The 13337-nt window shown below is 34.3% G+C and overlaps 1 protein-coding gene across 1 annotated transcript; it reads left to right on the forward strand.

The window, feature by feature from the left end:
* The first annotated feature begins 497 nt into the window (after positions 1-497).
* Positions 498-5505, forward strand: LOC127847062 (uncharacterized). Its single transcript, XM_052378649.1, has 5 exons — positions 498-657; positions 1889-2237; positions 2486-2645; positions 4168-4370; positions 4670-5505. The coding sequence occupies exons 1-5, from the start codon at positions 537-539 to the stop codon at positions 5406-5408; spliced, it is 1572 nt and encodes a 523-aa protein (XP_052234609.1). The 5' UTR covers positions 498-536; the 3' UTR covers positions 5409-5505.
* The last annotated feature ends 7832 nt before the right edge of the window (positions 5506-13337 follow it).

The following is a 13337-nucleotide window of genomic DNA, read 5'->3' on the forward strand; positions in this document are numbered from 1 at the left end:
TCAATATATTGCATTTAGTGATAAACTTCAATACATGCCGAAATCTGTGAAAAGGCCCCTTAATGGCACAATTGAAACATTTATGCAATATGAAATAACACTAATAGTGTTATGTTAATGTTGATGTTTATTTTATTGTATGCAAGAAGTATTGTATAAACAATGATTTATCCAGTCAAACTGAGAAAATTGTTTTTGAGTTTTATTTAGTTTTCTTGTATATTTCTTGTTGTGCAAAAACGAGAATGACATTGTAAGTCATTTGTGACATCTGTGATTATATGACATAAATGGGTTAAATTATATTTCATCGTTTAGTTATTTCAATGAATTAACGTTTGTTCAAACAACACTGTACGAGAGATCTTATATGGCTCTTCAATGCAAGCATTTATTACTAAAAAAACTTTAGCAAGTAAAACAGAGTTAAGATCTTGTACAGTTATCAAATCTTCAAACGATGTATTTGTTTAAATTGTGTTTCAGAATGTCCAGCGTATAGTGATCCACCGAACGGCAAACTTGTTGGAACAAATATGTACGAAGGATCTAACAGGACTCTTCAATGTAACGCTTTCTATGCTCCGCTAGACGTCAATAATATAACAAGCCAATGCAAGAATGGCCAATGGACAAATACTACACACTGTTTAAAGGGTAATATTCAATGCACTTATTAATATAATAGTATACATTATATATGAGACATTTGCAGTAAATATATTTGCACACAGCTGGTAAGTTCAATACAAGAATAGCGAAAACTTGATCAAAGTTGCAAAACAACGTCTTTTTCAACGGAACTACCTTACCGTGTTTGGTATGTACTGAGTGTGTTTATGTGTTCATGATCGATGCACTAGCACTGTTCAATAGTACTAGTAGAGGTAGTCGTAGAAGAAGAAGTATTAGTAGTAGTAGTATCATGAAGTAGAATCATATAGTAAAAGCAGTAGTTGTAGTAGTGGTAGAAGAAGTAGTAGCAGTAGTAGTAGTAGTAATTGAAGTAGTAGTAGTAGTAGAAGTAGTAGTAGTAGTAGTAGTAATAGCAGCAGCAGCAGCAGCAGCAGTAGTAGTAGTAGTCGTAGTAGAAGTAGTAGTAGTAGTAGTAGTAGTAGTAGTATTAGTAGTAGTAGAAGTAGTAGTGGTAGTAGTAGTAGTAGTAGTAGTAGTAGTAGAAGTAGCAATATTTGGTTGTTTAATGTTCGTCCATATTCATTTATCATTAAATACTATCTTTGATCGGACACCAGGGGTTATGCTGACATATTCTAAATAATGGTGCTACAAAATAACAATAAAATATGTATCATATAACTTTGTAGTGTAGCATGACCGGAAACGAATAAATTGTGGAGCAAGCTTTTGGATGTTGAACACATGCTCATGTTTCTTTAAATATTTAATTCACATGGCGCTTTTATTAAAGTACGTGGTTGTTGTTTGCCTATTATATATTGCTGATTGTAGTTTTAATAATGCAAATGGTCGTTAATGCGCCTTCATTTAGTGTGTAGTTATTGACCGGTGAAAGTTCACTATAATCGAACAATATTGATTAATGAATTTCTGATCTAGAATAGGAACCATACAACAAATTGTCATCAGTATGTTATTTATTTATTTTGTATATTACATGGTAAGATATGACGTCATGACGTCATTTCCTGTCATTTTTGACGTTGAAAAACATTTACTTTATTGATGTACAAGACAGTTATAACTATGTAGTAAATTCATATTTGTAAACTTTGAAAGAGCCATTTTGGGCGAAATATTAGGATAAAAGAGTGTTTTTTACTATGAAAATATACATGTAAAATCAATCTAAAATAATCAACAATTATACCCTCTTTTGACCTCATTTAACGTGTTTTTCTAAACTAAGTTCCGTGTGATGGAAAATGGAAACACGTTCTTACCACGAGCAAGACAGGACAAGACATGTTCGGGTCGAAAACCAGCATGAAAATCGCCGTCGTATCCGGCTCTGACGTCAGAATTCTCCTGACGTCAAGCAGCTACTTAACCAGCGTTCAAAACATCCGAACGATTGACGAGAATGTCTGCGGCCAGGCTCTGTTGAACATAAGCTATGATTCCTCACGGGACAAGGCATATTGGTGGTTTTTGAACGTGTGCACAACGGGTCAGGTTCAGATGAGCCGCTTTTACGTTGGTACCAACGTTTCAAACGGCATTACTAAAGACAGCTATGAAATTAAATGGTTTATCAGGTTCGCTCACAGTTACCTTTAAACGGTTGATGTTTTGTTGGCTTTTTTGTAAAGTGTCGAACATTATCTCTTTTTGTTTGTAACCGGCAATCGCAAGGTGTGTCTGTGATTTTTGGGAAGCACAATAAAGAATAATTTGAATATATACAAAATAAACCAACCAAATAAAAATAAAAATTAATATGAAAATATGTAAAAAGAGAGGGTTTAACACTCGGGCTTCTTATTCATGCAGATGCGTATTACAGGGACTTCACGGAAAAGGTATTGAGTCATAACAACAACGGAATCGCCATTTCTGGAAGTGTCAGCGAATTCATCGATGATGTAGAAGTAGGAAGTGATGTACGCTTTGTGACTGTTCGCTTTGTGACTGATATTTATGCGGCCACCATGAACAGTGTACAGGTATGTATTATGTTAGTGCATGTCATATTTGTGTTACATATTACTGTTATAAAACAACATAATTAGAGGATACATTCTTGCAAACTAAAATTACAGTTTGAAGCCTGATACCCCTGTTTAAAGCTTTGCTGTGTTTGGTGTTGTCCTCTTTTTATAAGCTATTGGCCCCTTATCATTGATAAACTAAGCAGATTGCAACACTATAATTCAGGGGGAAGAGGGACAAGTTTTAAGATTCCGTGAGATTTTGTGCTATTGTGTGCGTGACTGCGTGCTCTTGATTGAGCGTAGACAAACATCATTTGAACTGTATTTATAGATGTGTGGGGTAGTTCAATTTCAATACGGATTGCAACAAAGACTTGTTCGTTCATTTTAGTTTTATTGCGGTCATTGTTTATCTTAAAATGAATTAATGTTCGACAGTTGATAATTTGGCATTTAAAAAAATAAATTTATTTTGCTTCATGGATTTTATATGGAAACGAACAAACGCGTTGTTGTTCCCTCAAAAGGAAGTTTCCGCTTACTAGGTTATAAAGTTTGTATACAATAAAACAAATGTCTCTTGTTGATAATGATGTCTTTCGGCTAAACACACCGACGAAAGACCTTCAATTTAAATGAACTATAACCAGTTAAATTTAGTTAATTTAAGATAAGTACATTTAGGTTCTGGTATGAGTTATCATAACAAATTATATTCCTTACATGTACGGCGTGTACGTAAATGTGTTTTGAAACCTTTGAGGATCTTGGATTACACATATCGAGTATAAATAAAACACGTTAGGTAATAATCCGGATTGCTAAATCGTTTAAGGAAATAGCTTTTAACTCGAGAAGTCATTAGTTCAATCCAAGATTTGGGTCAAACAAAAATCTTAATTTTTATTCCTGTTTTATACATATATCAATATAAACCACTTAATGACAAACTTTAAAAAAATGCAAAAGTCTGTGAACAAGTTCCTTTAATAAAAATCGGTTGTTTATTAAATGGTTATACAACAAAATGAATTCAGCTAACAATCACATAATGTGTGCGTTTCATTTTTATATCTTATTGAAATTCATTTATTGTCCAATATTGTATGCTCTTCAATATATTAAAAAAGTAAGTTTATGGGAACATCTTGCACACACTGTATCGGATAGCTTTGAGAAATGGTGCATTTCAGAAATGGCAGTAGATGTCGCAATTGTTATGCCACTTATGGTTTCAAATTTCTTGTATTAATAGTGTAATCAATTCTCAAATGGATGCATGGAAATTTTAAACTTGATGATTATCCCACCACCCCTCCCTAACATGTGTGGTTTTATGATGTTAATACCAAGTGTTTCATATATGTGATTCGTGGACGATTCGTGTTGTTTGGTCTATTACCGTAAATGTAGTATATTTAGTAGCTAATGCAAATATTTAGCATATATATGTTATTGCAGGAAGAGCTTTATGTTATTGATAAAGTCTTGCAAGCAAGCACACATTGGTTTAACATAAAAATGCTCGTAACAGATTGGCGCTAAGAAGAATCTGGTCGTTGGACAAGCTCTCTGGCACGTCAGCCAACATCATATATCATCTAACATGGAGTTCCTGGGCAACGCCTATTGGTGGTTCACGAACTGGGCCACTGACGGCTTTATGGCCGGCTCCCGTTGGCGGGTAGGGGACCACATCAGTATCGGAGAGTCCAATGAGACATGCGCTTTGACATGGTAAAGAGTTTTGCAATTAAAAGCTATTGTTTATTCGTTGCGACATATGGTTTAAAAACATTATGAACTTAATGGTATTTATAAAAAAAAAAGGTCACCTGATGTATGTACTTGCTATCAAAATTATTTTTGTTATATTAACGATAGAGTATTATATATGTTGGCTTGTTAAATGTTAATGTTTGTTTTACTAATGTATTGTATACCATCACTGTTAAATAATACATGTTTGGTATAGAGCAGCCCTTTTAGAAAAAAGACAATTTTCAACGTTGTTTGCATGCATAAATTGTATTCAGGTACACCGACACCTGCTGGATGCTGGCGTATCAACATGACGAATCCGGAAAAGAGGTGAATGGGTCACTCGATTTGCTTCGGTCAGCTGTATTGCGAGGGCACCGAGTCAAGGTCATGTTTGACTCTATTTCCGCCGAACCAGATGAAGTATCAATGCAAGGTGGCCACGTGAGCGCCGTATTGATAAGCATGGTGGCAAAAAGCTCTAACGACATCCGGGCATTCAACGAACGCGGAATATGGGACTGGAGAATATTGACAACGACGGGAACAGAGACAACACTTCGAGTTAACGTTGGTGGATACGCCGGACAAGGTCGAACAACTGGAAAGAAAGCTGTAAGCTGGTTTATCGACACACATTCATGGGTTCAGGTCCTTGTTAACAGCAAGACTGGGACTGTTCTGTCTGGAAGCAAAGCGGCGCTTATCAGCGCAGTGCAGTCCGGGGCTAGGGTTCGCTATGTCCTCCGCTTTGATCCATCGATCTCCGATGTGTTAGTTCTCGAGGCCGATACTCTGTCGGTGAGCGGAAGCGAGGTCAGCGCAACTCACGTTCGCTCCGTAAGTCTATCAAGTCTGCCAACGGAAGTTGAGTTTCAGACCGAGCCCTACTGGTGGTTCACCCAGTCTACGTCGACCGGAAAGGTTGACATGACTCGTTGGAAATTTGGGGAATATGAGGCCCGAGGTCAAAACAGCTCTTCTTGTGATATCGAATGGTTCGTCAACTACTGAGAAAACAACGAATCGAGCTTGCATGATCCTTGTCTTAAATTATGCTTGAAACAACCATCATAGGCTTGTTTTATTTTAATAATATTTGGACGTTTGCTTTGAAGACCAATGCATATCAATAAACCGTTTGCAAAACACAGAAACAAATTGGGACCATATATAAGGTACAAATAAGAAAACATTAAAAATAACGATTTGCATAACTATTTGAGGCATTTAATTACATTTTAAAGTCATGTTCATCACCCTCCCTCCCTCCCTCCCTCCCTCCCTCCCTCCCTCCCTCCCTCCCTCCCTCCCTCCCTCCCTCCCTCCCTCCCTCCCTCTCTCTCTCTCTCTATAAAATAGTATTGCTTGTTTGTTTATCCCAGCAATCTGACACTGTGGGCGCCGTGTTCGGAAGTATTACCCTGTGTGGGTAGTCCTTTAAAGGCGGAGCACACAATCAGGACTTGTACGTAGCAACAAAAGCCTGGCCATGAAACATATAAACCAGAGCAAACAGCATGAAAAGTATACTCACTTTTTTATTTGGGAACAGTTCTATAACTCAAAAACGAGTATAATAAGCTGTACATGAACATAAAGGAAAAAGCTCATATTTTATTAATCATACGACGCAAGCGTTTTTATTTTGTCGCGTCGAGTTCCATTTCATATCTTTAAATGCATATGCACTTACTAAAAATCACGAGAGAACTCAGTAAATAAACTAAAATTGAAAACAAATTTGGCCTTCATAATTATTTATTATTCTGAAGTAGCCATATTTTATAAGATACTATTGTGTAGAACATTAAATTACAGTACCGTTAATTAGTATTCATTCATTTCATTCATGCAATACATTTGATAGAATTTTATATTGAAACAAATTATACACAAATCAAGTGCAAGATTATGTAACATTATGAAAGCTTACAATAATACAATATTAACAACATAGTTGATAAAAGATGTGCCAGTTTTTAGGTGTGTGGCCTAAACACGCTCAATTTTGTCGCATTGTCAATTTTCATTCTGCCAAGTTAGTAAGTGTATGTGTTTGCACGGTGATACATGTTACGACAATAACAGAGGTAACAAACACGCAGCGCAGACAAAACGATTCCAACAAAGTTAATTATATAATTACATAGTCAGAATTTTCTGTTCAATCATTATGCTTATACTTTCGTTGGGAAAATTGGTATTTTATTGACCAAATAATTTAAGCGTTTACATTCAATGGCAAACAAGCTTGTTGCATTTAAGGTCGTTCCGTTTGATTAATTGATTGATTGATTTATTTCAATATATAATGTCAGAATACGTGGCAATATAAGTATAACATAAACATGTACTTAAGTAAGAAAGCAAAATGCATGAATTAAACAAATACATAAGTTAAGCAATGTCAACTATCATTATATATCAAGGATGACACAAACAAGCGTTTGAAACACACTTATTTCCATTCCGTGTGGGTGTCTTACATCAATATATATGTGTCCATTAGATTCACAAATTCTCAGCAAATGTATAATTGACTCCTGCCATAACATCATCCTTCTTTATCGTTATACATAAATATTGCGACGTTTTTACTTTAATACTAATAATAATGAAACAAATCATACCTTTGTTGTAATTCCAGTGTTTATTTCTGTCGCAAACATGTTACAGTTAATATACTTGGACAATTTTCTAACGCAACTTTTCAAACTTGAATATCTCAGTTATTAGTTAACGTTTTGAATAAAAAAATTACATGTGATCATACGACTACATTTTAAGCAAGCTCTCGATAAATATATTTAAAACAGTGCCGATTTCAAACATGATTTAAAGGTTAACGAAAATAGAATAGTATTACACTAGTACATAACGTAAAAAGGATGATATACAGTGCATACACATTTCAACCGGTGCGTTAAGACACCCTCTATATAAATTTGAATGGCTTTTGTTCATTTTAAGTTTGCGATAAAAAATAGCTGCAACCTAATTTTGAAAAATAAGTTGCGTCGAAGATTATGCAATAGAGAACAACTTCAGTGCCTTTAGTGCTTTAATCTATATGAAGTAAGTAAACTCTTTTTTATATAATATATTATTCAACAAACACACAATCACTGAGAGTCGACCTAAAAGAAGGTTCTTCAAAAACGCAAAGACATTACAAATCAATTAATTTATGATAATTTTTTACCAACAAAGCAATAAAGATGGACAGAAAAGACAACACCAATGACGACGCGGATAAAAATGGTACTGTAAGCCGAGTACAAAGAACCTGAACTAATGATTAATTTGTTTCATGTATCAGTCTATGTTACAGTCGATTATTCAATTGATATGTAACCTTCGAGAGGCTTGTGTTAACACGTATCACAAGATCGGAAGCGAAATAGCGTAAGCCACGAAGAAGAAACATACTTTTGAAGCAATCGACTGCCGTAATATTACCTGTTTTCATATACAATCATAAACCTTTGTTTTCTGAATATGTCGGCCTTATTTACGATGATACATTATAGGTTACTATTTAGTGTAAAGACGCAATCGTATGCCTAAAACTTTTTTCGTTGTCAGGACGATATTATGGGCTCGAAAAAACTATTTTGGTAAATCCAGTATTTTGTCAAGCTAGTAAATCGATGTAATTAAAATTCAAGTCGTATACCTACATACGCTTCCGTTCGAATGCATACTGAGAAATTATTAAAAACATTAAATTTTGTGTTGTTGCTCTTAATTTTTCCCTAAAACATTTAAGTACTCGTCCACTAATTAAATGATGTATGGCCCTGAAGTTTGATCGATGCAATGGACATTTTCTATATACGATATCTCGTCTGTCATATCAACGACATTTTGTGAAGCTGGCTACTTCGCTTTTTTATATGTAAAATATTTATTTAAAGTACTTTAATCAGGACTATATTAGGCATGTTTCAATGTAACAATCATAGTTACACAATTCTCCAGAGGCTTCTGACTACTTAGGCTCTTGACAACTTCAACAATCAATCAGATAAATCAGTGCGATCGAAACTTGTCTGGATGCCAAGCCAATCAAACACTCTTCAAAGCAATTTGTTAATATATAATGAGTGAGGCTGTTACATTTTCAGTTGGCGATTGCTTCCGACAGCAGTGTGTGGGTGAAACCAGCACAGATTAGAAATTTCAGATATGTAAAACTGTAATTATCAGACAGTTTAGAAATGTAAAACTGTAATTATCGGACGCAACGCAATGGCGAGGCTTTTAATAACGCTATTTATATGTTTATGTGCCGCTGTGTATCAAGTTTGGACCTTGGGATACAAGTCTTCGTGGTATGGATTTCCATTAATGGACGATACACCAAGGTTTCTTCTATTCCAAAGGTCGTTGACGGAATGCTTGATAGCATGCGCGTTGCGGCCATGGTGCTATGTTGTCGGTTACCATAGGTATGGTCTTTGCGAAATATTTTTCGGCACCATTTCCTCTGCTTTACAACAATGCAACAACGGTGATTGTCAAGAGCATGACCAGAGTATGATGTTCGTCAAACGAGAAGACTTAACGATCGAGGTAATATTAGTATATATATATAATAGCGGGCGCGTGAGCATCTGAAAAGTAATGTTGCCCTATTAATTATGGGACTGTCGTATAGTAAAATTCTCATAGAAGCAGTCATTTTTGAATACTAAGTTCGTACCATACCTAAGGCAATAGCATTGTTTTTAATTGCATACATTTGTTAAGCAATCATTTTAACAATATAGCATAGTTTCTTAAATTTTAAACCGGAAAACAGAAAAGCAGTTTTTTATATAAATGAAACATGTATTAAAAGGGTAATACAGTCGACGTTTCACTTAATACGTCGGTTTAACGTTTAAGCTTGTCAAGTATAGAAGAGAAAAAGCTATTTAAAGCGGCGACAGACTGTATATTTAAAAAAATGTAATGAAACACATATTGACCGTTATATTTTCTGTTCACCAAACGATAAATATTTATGATGCGGTTTAACTTTTCGCAAGTTATTGATTAATATGGCTGTTTTATAATCATTTGCTTTATAACGAGAATAGATAATGAGAAGAGATATTTAATCAGGTAAAATTCGTTTTTTAACGCGCCTGACTATGACGATTTCAAACGCTTAATTGCTGAAACACAGAACGCGAAATAAGGACTTGTCAAGCCTGCATATTATACCATATAACTTATTTATTTCACAAGCAAGCGTTTGTAATAGATGCACTGAGGCGCGAACATGTATTCCCATGAAATTGCTCACTTACAACGACAAGGTGAATATTTTATTAAAGCCTTGTTGTTTTTTGGTAATGAATTACTTGACTATATGTGTAGCTTAACCAAATGATGACTTTTTTGTGTGAGATTGGGAGTGTTTTATTATTTAAGGAAATAATTAACGGCAATGAGTTTGGTATTGTTGTTATAACCAACTGATAAGAGTTCCGATGATTAGAAAGTAAATTTAGTTTAAGTGGTTTTATTACAAGCATCGGAATGACACATCTTTGGTTATAAACCTAGTAAACTAACACTTAGTGACACATCTTTGGTTATAAACCTAGTAAACTAGCACTTAGTGACACATCTTTGGTTATAAACCTAGTAAACTAACACTAAGTGACACATCTTTGGTTATAAACCTAGTAAACTAACACTTAGTGACACATCTTTGGTTATAAACCTAATAAACTAACACTTAGTGACACATCTTTGGTTATAAACCTAGTAAACTAACACTTAGTGACACATCTTTGGTTATAAACCTAGTAAACTAACACTAAGTGACACATCTTTGGTTATTAACCTAGTAAACTAACACTTAGTGACACATCTTTGGTTATAAACCTAGTAAACCAATACTTAGTGACACATTTTGGGTTATAAACCTAGTAAACTAACACTTAGTGACACATCTTTGGTTATAGACCTAGTAAACTAACACTTAGTGACACATCTTTAGTTATAAACCTAGTAAACTGACACTAAGTGACACATCTTTGGTTATAAACCTAGTATACTAACACTTAGTGACACATCTTTGGTTATAAACCTAGTAAACAAACACTTAGTGACACATCTTTGGTTATAAACCTAATAAACTAACACTTAGTGACACATCTTTGGTTATAAACCTAGTAAACTAACACTTAGTGACACATCTTTGGTTATAAACTTAGTAAACTAACACTTAGTGACACATATTTTGTTATAAACCTAGTGAACTAACACTTAGTGACACATCTTTGGTTATAAACATTGTAAACTAACACTTACTGACACATATTTGGTTATAAACCTAGTAAACTAACACTTAGTGACACATCTTTGGTTATAAACCTAGTAAACTAACACTTAGTGACACATCTTTGGTTATAAACCTAGTAAACTAACACTTAGTGACACATCTTTGGTTACAGAGCTAGTAAACTAACACTTAGTCGCACATAAGTTCGAGTCTAACACGAAATTATATAATTGTTTGTTTTAAACAAGAACTATCTAGTTTAGGAATAACTGAGTTACTTAACAAACTAATGTCCTCTTCAGTTTTACAAAAAAAAAAATTAAATTACAGAAATACCATTGAAATTTGGGAAATATGAAACATATTTCTTCTTCTGTATATAATTATATTATTCATCTAAAAACATTTACAGAATATGAAGATGTTAGTATAGTTTTATTTAAAGTATCTCTTCAACATTGTGTAATTAATTTAATTATTCTACGGAAGTGCTTACTTTTTGATTCGTGTACGATTTATTTGGTCTTAAAACTGTTAATAAAACATTTCAAACAAATCTGATTTGATTAAAATTCAGGCTTCTATGAATATTGTTTTAATATTAATTGCTTTTATTATTTTATTATTGTTTTATTGACACTTGTTCTTTTTTAAAATATAGGACAACGCAAAGTGCGACACACTGTGTCCATAAGTTCTACATCGCTGTTGCAAATATGTGACTTCATATCTGATGCATCAGAAAAGTGTCGTACAGATGGTATATGCCATTTATTAAACAAGTTATTTACATACAAAACATGTTTATATAAGTTGTGTTGTATTATTAATCCATTTATGCCTAGCGTCGAGAAAAAAGGTCTTGACAAACAGCGAAGACCCAGATGAGACGCCGCATGATGCGGCGTATCATAAGGGTCTGCGCTGTTTGCTTAAAGGAATTTCTGTAAGAAATATTATAAATATAGAAATAAGTATACTAGAAATACCTAATTTTGGAAATAAATGGATCCAATTTAGAAGAATGGGAGAGTCCAAATGGCATAAATGGGTTAAAACATTATGGAGCAGATCGAGCAACAATTAAATGTCTTTTAGCAGGTTCTCTCTCTCTAAGTTTGATACAAAATGAAACTGTACGATACTCGCAACTGACTTATAACCTATCAAAGTACAAACAACGGCACAATAATCGGTACAGTAAAACTAATTTGGACACTGTTAATTATTCATACATTGTTAAGTGCATTTAATGTTGGCGCTTCGGGATTTAATTGTGTGTACATGTGTGCATGATGTTTTAGCACCAAGTTTGTGGAACAAAAGCATTTTCTAATTTATTTTTTCATCAATAATATAACCCTTTAGAAGACAAAATTGCCAAATATATTAAATACAAATGAATCCCCCGTGATTACTTGTCGATTTTCAGATGTTAATTAATTTCGTTAATTTGATTCAGTTGACTCTGCATTAAAATACTTCATATTTGTTCAAGCTTGTCCACCTTTCGATATGGCGGACCCGAACGGACAGATTCTCGGAAACACGCACGAGTTAGGTCATAAGCGCAGATTGAAATGTAACCATGGTTACCTTCCGCTTGACAATAACAATGTGACAAGTGAATGTAAGAACGGGCGCTGGACCAAAGTGACCAGTTGTGTTAAAGGTTAGTAACCCTCAACAAATACTTGGTCTTGCACATTTCACGGGCAATACATATCAGCTGGTCAAGCCAAAGATAAGACACCACCAACATCATTATTTCAAAATTATACTTGGTCTAGCACTTCTCACGGGCAATACATATCCGCTGTTCAAACCAATTTATAAGACACCACCGCCACCAACATCATTATTTCAAACTAATACTTGGTCTTGCGCTTCTCACGGGCAATAGGTATCAGCTGTTCAAGCCAATTATATACACACAACCACCGCCAACATCATTATTTCTAACAAATACTTGGTCTTGCACTTCTCACGGACAACTTAGTGACACATCTTTGGTTATAAACCTAGTAAACCAATACTTAGTGACACATTTTGGGTTTTAAACCTAGTAAACTAACACTTAGTGACACATCTTTGGTTATAGACCTAGTAAACTAACACTTAGTGACACATCTTTAGTTATAAACCTAGTAAACTGACACTAAGTGACACATCTTTGGTTATAAACCTAGTATACTAACACTTAGTGACACATCTTTGGTTATAAACCTAGTAAACAAACACTTAGTGACACATCTTTGGTTATAAACCTAATAAACTAACACTTAGTGACACATCTTTGGTTATAAACCTAGTAAACTAACACTTAGTAACACATCTTTGGTTATAAACTTAGTAAACTAACACTTAGTGACACATATTTTGTTATAAACCTAGTGAACTAACACCACTACCAACATCATTATTTCAAACTTATACTTGGTTTTGCACTTCTCACGGTCAATTAAAATCGGCTGGTCAAGCCAAAGATAAGACATCACCACCACAAACATCATTATTTCAAAATTATACTTGGTCTTGCTTTTTTCATGGGCAATACATATCAGCTGTTCAAGCCAAATATCAAACACCACCGCCACCAACATCATTATTTCAAACTAATACTTGGTCTTGCACTTCTCACGGGCAATAGGTATCAGCTG

The sequence above is a fragment of the Dreissena polymorpha genome, chromosome 10, assembly GCF_020536995.1.
Source record: "Dreissena polymorpha isolate Duluth1 chromosome 10, UMN_Dpol_1.0, whole genome shotgun sequence".
NCBI lineage: Eukaryota > Metazoa > Mollusca > Bivalvia > Myida > Dreissenidae > Dreissena > Dreissena polymorpha.